This window comes from Emys orbicularis, chromosome 6 (assembly GCF_028017835.1).
Source record: "Emys orbicularis isolate rEmyOrb1 chromosome 6, rEmyOrb1.hap1, whole genome shotgun sequence".
Taxonomy (NCBI): domain Eukaryota; kingdom Metazoa; phylum Chordata; order Testudines; family Emydidae; genus Emys; species Emys orbicularis.
The window spans coordinates 85,542,576-85,555,627 of record NC_088688.1 but is presented as its reverse complement, the minus strand read 5'-3'; the positions used below and the strand labels follow the sequence as shown (position 1 = coordinate 85,555,627).

The window sequence follows — 13,052 nt, the reverse complement described above, 5'->3', positions numbered from 1 at the left end:
ACTTTTTGAAATCAAGCATCCACATTTTGGGATAATTGTGATAGCAGAATGTGTTATGCAAGGCCTTGTCTACACTCAAAACGTGCGCGCTTTGCGCAGCAGGACTACAAGTGCATCACTGTAAGCACGAGTACAAACAGGGCTCAGGTACTTTCATTGTTTTATGAAAATCTGTTCATGGCTGATAGCACTTAATGGTGCAGATGCACCAGCGCTAAAAGATGGGTACCAATTTCTCTAGTGCAGGCACATCCTAACTTATAAATACAGTAGTGAATATATCTGATTCAAATCCTAAATTAACAAAGTTCATATTTTAGGCTTACAGTATGTTTACAGTAAAAGTAGTGTCTCTTATGCTAATTAAGGGATTTTTCCTGATTAAAAGTTACCAGTTATGGTATTTAACACCATGCTGCTTACTCTGTGGCAAGCTGAGCCCACAGCAAAACCCCTTTATTTCTGTGGCAAACTGGTAGTTCTTTGGCAGGCACAAGAACGCTCAAAAATTGAAGTTTTCCTTCAATAAAATATGAAAATGAATACCACTAATACCTTGTGTTGTGTTAATACAAATTCTGGAGCATACTGAAAATGAGGCATTGTATAACTGAATTTAACATAACTGTAGAAGCTGGTGGAGGGGGAAGATGAAGAGCTGGAAGTTTTGAGAGCTGGGCACTCAGGAAGACAGTGCATAGTCATTATGTTTAGAATTGTTACAGTTATAACCATGAGGGCTAGAAACTTAATTTTACGTATTCTGAGGCCACAGAACCATAAAAAACAGAACTTACCACACTTATGTACAGTAATAAGATTGATTAGAAAAAGGCATGATCCTTACTGGAACAATTTATCTCATCTTAGATTCTATTCCTTTCTAGAAATTTGTATTGAGGAATTCTAAGAGGGTTTTATTTTATTTTATTTTTTTGAAGGCCTAAGAAAGGGAAATGATCCCTGACTCATAGCTATATCACATATATTTGCACAATTTAATAGTAGTAGTCCTTTTCAACTATGGCTCATTTTATTAATCAGGAAAGAACCATCAACTTTCTAATCTATTATTTTCTCTCTTTCACTACACCTGTGCTGACTTTACAGCTAAGTCTCCTCTTCCCATCACTGCCAGGTGGACACTTGAGCATTTTTATTCCTGGGACTTCCCGTTTGCTCTTTCTAGCTGATCTTTTAACAGCTGAAAAGTAAGAGAATATGGTACAACATGCCAGGGACTAGAGTCCTGAACCAATATTAACCTTGAAACAGATTCTTTTAGAGTAGGGATGAAGAGAGAAATGATTAAGTTTGAAGGCCCATTACTACACACCTCCAATCTTGAGCTATGCAAGTATCTACCTACATTGGTAGCTTTGAAGGAAATCAGACAAATTTTCTCTACTCAGATTCAACTGGTACAAAGTAGCTGCTTCCAAGTAGCTAAAATAGTTCAAATTCTAGCTGACCAGAAAAGGCTATTGCAAATGAAGTACTAGAAGGGGTTCTTGTTATTTGAGAAAGATGATGACAACACTTGTGGTCAACAGCTACACGACCTAAACCCATCTTTAAGGGCATATATCATGATGCAGAGATGCAAATAATTGAAAAGAGGTGTCTACCTGCCAAATATATCAAGCTCCAACTGTTTGCATTCAATTCAGTAAACAAACACAATTCATCTATACAGTTGAATTTCCTGCTCAAGCCATTCACTCTGACCTAATGTCCAAACTACTGAACAGAACTTCTTTTGCTATGATTCCTACTTTCTTCGAACTTTATGCCAAAGTACTGAGAAGATACCTTGTGACATTTTTAAGGAAGTTACTGTTTTTCAGAAGCAGAAGTATACTATTATTATTCAAGGATTTCCTAATGCCAATGCATTAATGAATTAACAGGAAATAGGTGCTTAGCACCTGTACATCTCTGCTCCAATGAGTTACTGTTGCCAAAGAATTAAGCAGCAGCTAATGTTCACTTTCAATTTAAAAAAAAAAAAAAAAAGTTACACACAGTTAGCCAGACAAGAGAGTGATTGTTTGATGATGTGCCCTCAGAAGAGGTTCCCTATTAAAAGAAAGAGAATAGGAAAAGGATTCATTTAAAAAGGATTAAGGAAACACATATTTTATCCCCCAAAATAAGGTGAAACGGAAGTTTCCCGGTCAGACCATTCCATTAGGTCACAAACACAGACAGACATGTTACAAGGTGCTGCACCACATGAATGTGGATTTTTTAACTGATCATCATACTAGCATTGTCTGGGAGAAAGGCCAATGTTGCCTCCAAAAACAGACTCAATAGCTCAAAGCAGCTAATTGATATGGGGGGGGGATTATGCAGTTTATGGTAGCAGCATTTCTGTAGCTACTTATACTCTTGAATTCCATGCCAGTTCAATTAGTCAAAAAAGACTCTGAACTTACCCTACACCACCTCCATTCCTAATTTTTTTATTTTTTTTTTAAATACATGCACAGTTTTTCCTGAACAAATGAGAGGAGGGCAGGGGAATTTTCTTCATTTAATCATTAAGGTTCTGCTAATAGCTGAAATTACTAGAACATTTCTGATAAATCTGTGGCTTTTCCAGACAGCAACACTAAATCAAACAGAAGCAACAATTTACCTCAACCAGCAGACAAAAATGGAAAAACTCTAGAAGAGCCACCCATCCTTCAACAAAACCTCAAACAAGTGGCTTTTACAGCATTCTAAGAAAGTAATCAAATTCAGGCTATTTAAGACCAAGGCAGGAGCAAGTTCCAGAATTCGAGGACCCTCAGAAAAATCACCTGGTCAGCACTCTTTTTTTTTTTTTTTTTTTTTTAAAACAAACAAAGGAGATTTGGCTTGAGTCCATCCATTGACTGCAGCTGTAGCAGTGTAATGTCATTAAGCTCTTGATCTACACTCTTGTCCAACTCCAAAATAAGCTGTCTCATTTCACAAGGGAGACTGAATCAAAGCACCTTTCCTTCCTTCCCAAAAAGGCAAAACTCACCCATTGGCTCAAGTGGCACATGATGTTATCCTGAGCAAGCTACTTATTAGGAATCTCAATGAAAGACGCTGGCAGCATCACAAAGAAATGGAGGGGAAGAAATTGGTCATTCTCCTATCCAAGCCACTAGGACTGGGCCCACTGAAAGCTGGATCAGACTGAAGATTCTTGGCATAGGCACTTGCCTAAATGCATAAGAGGAAGCCTACACTTGGATGCCAAAGCTCCCTTTACACCAGGGAAGAGGATAAACATGGTTAGTCCAGGTTAAAAATAGAAAAGACAATTATGTCACTGCATGATGCAAACAGTAAGAATTAAGTTTACAGAAACAAAGAAAAATCAACTTATTTTACAGAATTAATAGAGATACCCCATGGTTATGTTAGCCTGCAAAGTTCACTGCAGACATGCGGCTTAGATAGTTTTTACACAGCAAGTTCATGCATTAAATTCTTTTTGTACAGTTCCCATAAAAAGCTTCATGAAGGCAAAGTTAAGATTGAGCAGTCACGTCAGTAATTAAAGGGTAAAAATCCTTCTAAGAATGTTGTACTTAGTAAAAACAATTGCCAAGAAATTCAGAGTCAATGTTAACCTTTCAAGCATTAACTTTGTGTAAGACTTAAAACTCTTTCCATTCAGATGTTCTGGTTTCATGAGCTGTACCTAGGTGGTCTGTATGTCTAAATACACTTGAAATCACAGGAGACCAATCACGCCCTCAGTATTTCACAGAGCTGGGTCCAAAGCTATTTGTTGCAAGTTAGTGCAGTTTAAGGTTAAGATTAGAGAGAGCTGCTCTAACCTGGTCTAGAACAAAGCTTTGTTGGTTATCTTCTCTTTCTCCCCTCTCCTGGGTTGCCAGTTCCAATAGGACCATGTGAGGAGCCATCCTTTTATAGACAACCCCAAGATTCAGGCAAAGCCAATAAAGCTCTGATCCTGCTCTTCCATGAGGTATTTCTGCTGGCAGATAAAGCAAGCAATGGAAATCAGAGCTACCACTCCTCCCGCCCCCACAGTGTAGCAGACAGCTAGCAGGTGAGTTGCTGAGCATTAGAGAAGGGACAACAATTGTTTAGAGATACTCCTAGGAGAAGCAGTGCTTCCTATCGACTATTTACCTATAAGTCATATACATACATACCCCCTATATTGTAGTATCTGAGCACCTCACAACCTTTAATAGATTCATCCTCACAACACCCCTGTTGAGATGAGTATTATCTTCTTTTACACAAGGGGCAAAGAGGCTAATTGACTTGCCCAAAGTCACTGAGGAAGTTGCAGGGACTTGAACAGAGATCTTCCAAGTCTACGCTAGTCTAACCACTGTACCACTCTTCTCCCCATAGTAAAAGGGCTGATTCAAATATTTCAATTTTAACGTCACAAGGTATGGATCAAGAAACACATTTTCTACATATAATTAAACGCAAGTTTTCTTCTTGATACAATCTTCCTCAAGGGCCAGAATTTAGAGCCTCAAGGGCCACAGGTTAGAAATCAGTGCCCTAAACAGCTCTACTAATAATGCTTTAGTGCACGAGAATTTAAATTTTTTATATACATCTTACCAGTCCATAGGCAGTACTTCTCTCATGTTCTTGTGTTATGTCAGCTACATACGCAAATATTACAGAGAAGGTAACAGAAAAGACTCCAGATACTGAAATCATAGCAAAGTACCACCTAAAAAGTCAAAAAGAGAATTAGAAAATACCCCCAATTTATCTTCTACTACAAAAAACACAGTTTATGCCATGACAACATTTGTTAATATTTAGTCTAGAACAACTTTATATATAATTTAAAATACAGGTATCCATAACATTAATCAGTCTGTAGATTAATATATATTGTAAAATAAGTGCCAACGAAGCTGTCAAACATCAAAATATATTGATCTAATGAAAACAGCAGCATTTTCTTTTTCTAGAGAATTATGAAAAGAAACTCCCAATTTCTGACTGACCTCTAATGAAGGATAATGATTCCCATAAAATTATCAAACTGTCAAGGAAAAGAGCAATATAGGCTATGATGAATTTCAGTTGTGAAGTAGAACTGTAAAAACGTAACAATCCACAGTTGCTTTAAAGTGGAAAAGTTTTTCTGTAAACAAGTTATTCTGGAGTGAGTTAGTGGTAGTTAATCCCCATGTATTAAAGTTACAGACGCTTTCAAAATCGAGAGCATGATTACAGGCTCTAAGACAGTCAGCAGGTGTAGAAAGTTCTCTTAATATCTTTGCTTCCCCAAAATACAGCAAATAAAGGTAAAGGGAAAACAAGGCAATACAGTTAAAATGTCAGAGCTCTATAATCAAACGCCAAAAATTTTCTGCATTTTATACTTCACTCTATTATTCACCCATTTAGAATTGCTACCATGAGACATTTATTTGGCTTGTAAAGTATATTAAATATATTGGTTATTAGTGCATCTCTGTAAAAGTCTCAGAAAGAAAAAATGTAGTAGAGCTTAGTGTTGAAAATTGTGTAGTGCAGTTATGTAATGCATTCTAAGCATTTTTAGCAATTACTGCTAGACGTGTGTGTGTGTGTGTGTGTGTGTGAGTGAGAGAGAGAGAACAGTCACTAAATCAGTTTACAGGAAACATTGCTTCTTTAACACCCCTATACACAAAATCAATGTTTAGAACATGAACAAAGAAGTGCCAGGATGATTTAATCACATCTTGAGAAGTAAATCATTTTCTTCTTGCCTAATTATCCTTATTTTCCAAACACCAATCTGCCTGCAATTGAGTTCACCACAGCCCCCTGCTGTACCACTTACCATGGACTTATCCTCATTAATGGAATTGGGACACAAGTGAAGAAAACTGTAACAAGAAGAAAAGACTTTCTTCCCCACACATCAGATAGAGCACCTATTAATGGAGCACTCATAAAGGATAAAAAACCCTGTAAGAAAAAAGAAAAGGTGATTTGTACATGCATTTTGAGGCATAAAAAGGTTTTCTTTAAAAACTACAATTTAAATGGAACTGACTTAATGTGTGCTTTGATTCATAGCTGTTGTAGGAGACTTCAGAGCTAATGATCAAGTGTTTTAGGTTTTATTTAATTTATAAGACAGGGATATAAACCTTCAACTAAAAACCTACATAAAAATAAAGCTTATTGCAGCTACAGACACTTATAAAACTATATTCTTCCACTAACTTTCTGCCCAACTCAATTATTCAATTCTTTGTGCCACTATAACAAGGTTGGTCTAGGTTTCCTTTTCTCTGGCTTGGAACTGGTTAGGCAACGGAACAACCTTTTCCCTGGTTTTGTACCAACCTTTATTATTTGCTATGTGCTAAACCCCTCAGCTATTTCAAACTAACTGATATTCTAGCTAGGATTCCTTCACTTTATCCACAATTGGGTAAAACATCAAATACTTGACAAAGGCTTCAGATATACAAACACAGGACTAGCACCTTTGTAACGATCAATAAACCCTTGATGTGTTATACAAAAAAATCTACAGTACTTAAAATGGTTCATTTTCTTCTTCTAATGTTATTTAATTTGGGGGAAAGATCCTGGAGTAGAGAGAAAGCACAGGAACTAAGAACACCAGTTTTCATTTAGTTCTTATTCAAAACAGTTTAATTTCACTTTCTGTATAAAAACCACATAGGACTAATTTCCTCTTTTGGTTTCTTTGAGATGTCACAGGACAGTGGTGGGTTTACTTTTTGAAACATGGCCAATTTGTATTTTGCTACTTGATGTTTTCTGTAGTAGAATATGTTAACAGAATTATGTTTTGTGTTTGTATTGTTTTTTCTTTGTGAATTGTTTTGTGTTTTTCTGGGTCTTTTTTAAACAAAGGGTAGAGTGTCAGTGCTTTTAGGTCCAAGCATGATTCAATTAATTATATCTTAATGGCGGAAAGCCTAATGCACTCTGATAATGCTTTAGTAAGTCTACAATTCAAAAACATGGAATGGAGTTATGGGCATGTGAGAAGTCAGTCTTGCAAATGGAAAAACTAAACATTTCAGCCTTCTAAAAGAACAAGCGAAAAATTGCATGCTCAAATCTAGAGACAGAAAGTCCTGTAGCCACCTTCTACACCAAGAATTAGATTCATGATAATTCTTGGTGTAGGTAAGTCCATCAATGGCTATTAGTAGGGCCCTACCAAATTCATGGGCATGAAAAACACGTCATGGACCATGAAGTCTGGTCTTTTGTGTACTTTTACACTATACTATACAGATTTTATGGGGGGAGACCAGAGTTTCTCAAACTGGGGGTCCCAACCCAAAAAGGGGTTGTGTGCGTGTGTGGGGGGGCTACCCAGCTCTGAAGGCAGCGCCCCTGCCAGCAGCAGCGCAGAAGTAAGGGTGACAGTACCACCCCCCGTACAATAACCTTGCGACCCTCCCTCCCCCACGGCCCCTTTTTGGGTCAGGACCCCTACAGTTACAACACTGACATTTCAGATTTAAATATCTGAAATCATGAAATTTACAATTTTAAAAATCCTATGACTGAAATTGACCAAAATGGACCATGAATTTGGTAGTGCCCTGGCTATTAGCCAAGATGACCAGGGACTCAACCCCATGCTTTGGGTATCCTTAAGCCTCTGACTACCAGAAGCTGGGAGTATACAAGAAGGGACAGATCACTCAGTAATTGCCCTGTTCTCTTCATTCCTTCTGAATCATCTGGCATTGGCCACTGTCAGAAAACCGAATACTGGGATAGATGGACCATTGGTCTGATCTAGTATGGCTATTCTTATGTACATTTCTTTAAAAAAAAATATGAGATGCTGGTTTACCTGAGACAGAGGAAGAAGTAGGGGGGAGAAATGTGAATATCTGTCACATGCTAGCACTGTTTATTAATTCAGGATTTGAAAAATAAGGGCATACTAAGACTGTAAATATTATGAAAATGGTTCTTGCCAAGGTTGTTTAACATACCACCTCTGTTTGCAAAATAAAGGTGTTTAAAAGTTTCCAGAAAATGCTTCAAATGTTAATTAAGAACAAACACAAACACCTTCGAACTGATGCATAAGCTTATAAAAAATACTTACGGATGAGGAAAAAAACTGGTTTAGACATCTATTTCAATTCGAAGCATTCTAGACATTACAATAAAAAATGAAGTGAAAAAAGTGACTGAAACATGGACATCTTTGTAACGCGTAAGCACAAAAAGATTATGTTGAACTGTTTATTTCAGAGTCTTACCTTAACACCCTGAATAAGACCATTCATTAGAAATGTATGCTGAGGAAATGTTTCATGTAAGACCTAAAGAGAAAGAACATGTTAAATTTTAGGTTGTGTCTGAATTAAGAAACAAAAGAAGGGAAAAGAAAAATGATGACAAAAATGTAATCCTCTCTCACCAATAAGGAGGGGACAAATAAACTTTTAACAAGGCTTGGTGAAGTTGTATCAGACTCTCAGCAGAACTCTTAGGACTTGTCTACAGGAGTAAATTAATTGTCTACAGGAGTAAATTGGTGTAAAATAATATATGAATTTAAGCTAATATATTTATACTGATATAATCCTTGAGCAGTCACCTATTCCAGGATAAAAGTGTTTTTCTTCTATTTAGCTCATGTTGTATGGGAAGGGATTTAAACTACACAGGGGGGAAAAGGCCACTCTTATCCTGGAATAAGTGTGTCCAAATAGGGGTTCATACTAGTATACGAGTATAGTTAGACCAAAATACTGTAGTACAATTATACCCGAATAATTGGCCCAAGCACTGCTATATTAGGTGAACACCATTTTCAGTCTAATTTGATTATAATTATTCTTATTGGCAGGATGACAAACTATTTGAAAGGATGTTGAAAAGTTAGTAACTTAGTGAAAAAAAGAAGATCTACAATTTGTATAGCTAACTATACTGCAATGAGTACAGAGCCTGTTGGGTCTCTAACAGTTATGCAGATAGAAGCTGTTGCGGGGGGAGGGGGGGGATCTAAGGTTACTAGTACAATTATGCATAAACCAATCATTCTTTACATACCAAGTGGATTTTTGTTATAGGCCCTGATTAAAGCACATTAATAATCACATGCCTGCTCTTGAACTAGTCCAGTAAACTCTAATTAGATGTGAACAAACTTGCTAGAATATTACCCGTGAGGCATTTTATCAATTGCTGTAACTTAGCTTGTCTATTAGAAGGAGACAAGCGAATATAAAAGTTTTATGGATTAGTGTTAGGAATAGAACTGGATGTTACTTGTTTAAACCAGCATAATTTTCCAAGCTCTTCACAAAATCTCAAATAAAATGCATCCATATATTTCTATACCAGGGTTGGCAACATCCATAGAAGTTATTTATATGTATATTGAAAACCACTGATGAGAAACATGACACACCAAAAAACAGCATTATGCCACAGTTTATGCAACATTAATAGCTTTCTTTCTAGAGATAATTCTGCTGATAGGATTATGTTTTTCATGCGTCTCCTCTTTTATTACCACGGCTATTTAAATCAACTTTTCATCAGCTTCTGCTTTTAATTAATCTTTTAAATCACAAAAAGAAAATTAGGACTCCAGGTGGAGAAGAGGGACAGCAGATCAGCTTTTTAAAAGATCCTAATTTCTTGCAAGTCTCTCTTGTCATAAAAATAAAAGGAAGAAGCCCAGCAAAATAATTATCTTTAAACAGAGTATCTCAGCTTTTTTCCTATGAAGCCATCACCAGTCTGATGAAGTCCCAGACTTCTGTATCAACTACTTTTCTCTCTTATATTTAGTTGGTTTTGGTAGAAAACTGCAGAAAGTAAATTAGATGTTTAAAAAACTTTGATTTTACTAAATCTATGGTATTCTTTCTAACATAACTCATGGAGGATGGCTGACGTCTGAGAGGACTGGAGGTACAAAGTAGCTATCTTAAAAAAAAAAAAAAAAAGGAGGGGGGGGGGAGACCCAGAGAATTATAACCAGTCAGCCTAAATTTGATATCTGGAAAGATACTGGAACAAATTATTAAACAATCAATTCGTAAGTATCTAGAGGATAAGAAGATTATAAAGAATAGCCAGCACAGATTTGTCAGGAAGAAAGCATGCCAAACCACTCTCTTTCACTGACAGAATTATTGGCCAACTGGGGAGGCTGTAGACATGATTTATCTTCATTCTAGTAAGGCTTCTCACAGTCCCACATGACATTCTAGAAAGCAAACTAGGTAAATGCGATCTAGATGGAATTACTAAAAGGTGGATGCACAACACTCAACAAGCAGTTATCATGGTTTGCTGCAACATAGGGAGGGGATACCTAATGGCATCCAGTAGGGGTCTGCAACTTTCAATATTTTTATAAATGACTTGAATAATGGAGTGGAGAGTATTCTTATAAAATCTGCAGATGACCCCAAACTGGGAAGGGTTGCAAGCACTTTGGAGTACAGGATTAGAATTCAAACTGACCTTGAGGAATTGAAGAATTGGTCTGACTTTAACAAAATGAAATTCAATACAGACAAATGCAAGCACTACAACTCGGAAAGAAACATCAAATGCACAGCTACAAAATGGGGGATTGCCAGTTAGTAGTACTGCAAAAAAGGCTCTGGGGGTTACAGTGGATCACAATGAGAGTCAACAATGCAGTTGGGGAAAAGGATAATATTCTGGGATGTATTAATAGGAGCATTGTAAAACATAGGAGGTAACTGTACCACTCTACTCAGCCTCAATCAGGCCTCAGCTGGAGTCCAGTTCTGGGCACCACACTTTAGGAAAGATGTGAACAAATTGGAGAGAGTCCAGTGGAGAACAACAAACATGAGAAAAGATTTAGAAAACCTGAACATGAGGAGAGGTTTAAACAAAAAAAAAAAAAAGGGGGGGGGGGGCATGTGTAGCCTTAAGAAAAAACTGAGGGGGGCCAATGATAACAGGCTTTAAATATGTTAAGAGCTGTTATAAAGAGGACTGTGATCAATTACTATCCATGTGCACTGAAGGTAGGACAAGAAGTAATGGGCTTTATCCACAGCAAGGGAATTTTAGGTTAGCTATTAGGAAAAACTAACTATAAAGGGAGTTAAACTCTGGAATAGGCTTCCAAGGGAGGCTGTGGAATCCCCATCATTGGAGGTTTTTAAAAACTGACAGGACAAACAGGTGTCAGGGATGGTCTAGGTTTACTCGGTCCTGGCTCAGCACAGGGGGCTGGGCTTGATGTCCCGTCCAGACATAGGTAGCTTTTTGTTGTTAATATAGTTAAAAGTTAATTTAGTTACATTGAGAGTAACAGGACTGGAAACCTAAGCCCTCTATCTAAAGAGCCAATGTAGCAAAAGTTATCAAATAAAAAGCTTCATTTCACTGTCATGACAATATACACCACCATTATTCTGGGGGAACCCTCCTAGGGAACAAAGTAATGTTGGTTTTCATGCCTCTTTGAATTCTGAATCTGTTGAAAGATGACCAAGATATTATATGGACACTTTTCAATGAGAAACAAGACTGAGATACTAGCATATCTTTATCACTAAGAGGGCGTTTGGTAACTCAGAGCATGTCTACAATTAAAACACTACAGCGACAGAGCTGCAGCTGCACTGCTGGAGCACTTTAGTGTAGACACTCACTACAGCAGGGGTTCTCAAACTTTTGTACTGGTGACCCCTTGCACATAACAAGCCTGAGTGCGACCTCCCCTTATAAATTAAGAACACTTTTTTATATATTTAACACCATTATAAATGCTGGAGGCAAAGCGAGGTTTGAGGTGGAGGATGGCAGCTCGCAACCCCTCATGTAATAACCTCGCGACCCCGTAAGGGGTCCCAACCCCCAGTTTGAGAACCCCTGCACTACAGTCACAAAAGGGTTCCCCCATCACTGTAGTTAATCCACCTCCTGGAGGGGCAGTAGCTAGGTCACAGGAAGAAATATTCTATCAACATTGCACTGTCTACAGCAGGGGTTAAGTCACAATAGCCACACCACATACCTCAGCATGTGGATTTTTCAGACCCCTCAGAGATAGTAGTTATGCCAATATAAGTCCTCAGTGTAGACCAGCCCTTAGGCGGTCTTGATATGGAAAGAATTTACACCTCTAACCTGAAGATAAAAGACTCCATATCCTATTGCCAATCCTTTAAATGATCTAGCCATCTGGAGAGTAGCTGCCTTCTATAAGGGTTTAAGCAGCTGTAAAATCTATTTCTAACATGAAGATCTTTAATAAATTTTACTGCAAATGTTACGTTGATATAACAAACAGCCCACATTGCAGTAAAAATTATAATCTTCCCTGCCCATAATTAAATTGTTATAACCGGCAAATAAAGCATACACTCAAGTCTTTATATTATAAAACAAAACCTCTGCAGTTAATTTTTTCTTTTAAATACTTTTTGTTCTTATAAAAATGAGGCTCTGACAACACTGACTTAAGATACAGCACTGTAGGTGCTCTGCCAATGAATTTCAGATCAAACTTGCAGTCCCTCTGACAGTCCAGCTGGGGTCCCATTTAGCAGAATACCAACTGTACAAATCGTGATGGCTTGATATAAGCAAAAAGAGTCAGAGACCTCAAACTGCTTTATTAAGACACCAGGGAATAAAATAAAACTCATTTAAAACCAGATCCCCCAGAGAGTATGAACAGGATCTCCAAAGTAAACTGAGCTGTGACATTATCATAGGAAAGAGAAACAGTATTGGCAATACTTACTTTTAGCATGGGAGTTGTCAATAGTCCCCAGGCAAAGAATTCCAGGAATATGACCACGACAGCATGGTACACACTTGGTCGACCAATACCTTGTTGCTAAAAATAAAGGGGTATTTAAATATGAATAATGGATATCTTTTGAAGTGACTTCTCAATTTACATAACATTTTGAAACAGTAATAAGCTTTCAAGGTGACCTACAATTTAAAAAATCCAAACACTTTAAAGGTGATCTGAATGAGCCAAGTAACCAGGGTAAGAGAAATTGATCACATCAACATAAAAAACCTTCCCTCCCAAC

General features: G+C 37.4%; 1 protein-coding gene across 1 annotated transcript in view; it reads right to left on the bottom strand.

The window, feature by feature from the left end:
• Positions 1-12,833, bottom strand: part of MFSD14B (major facilitator superfamily domain containing 14B) — a 30,826-nt gene extending 17,993 nt beyond the window's left edge. Inside the window, exons 1-4 of the mRNA XM_065406999.1 lie at positions 12,752-12,833; positions 8,256-8,318; positions 5,825-5,952; positions 4,600-4,714 (exon numbers count right to left, since the gene is read on the bottom strand). Of these exons, the coding sequence (XP_065263071.1) occupies positions 4,600-4,714; positions 5,825-5,952; positions 8,256-8,318; positions 12,752-12,760 (315 nt within the window). The 5' untranslated portion in view covers positions 12,761-12,833. The remainder of the gene's footprint in view (positions 1-4,599; positions 4,715-5,824; positions 5,953-8,255; positions 8,319-12,751) is intronic.
• Positions 12,834-13,052: the final 219 nt, after the last annotated feature.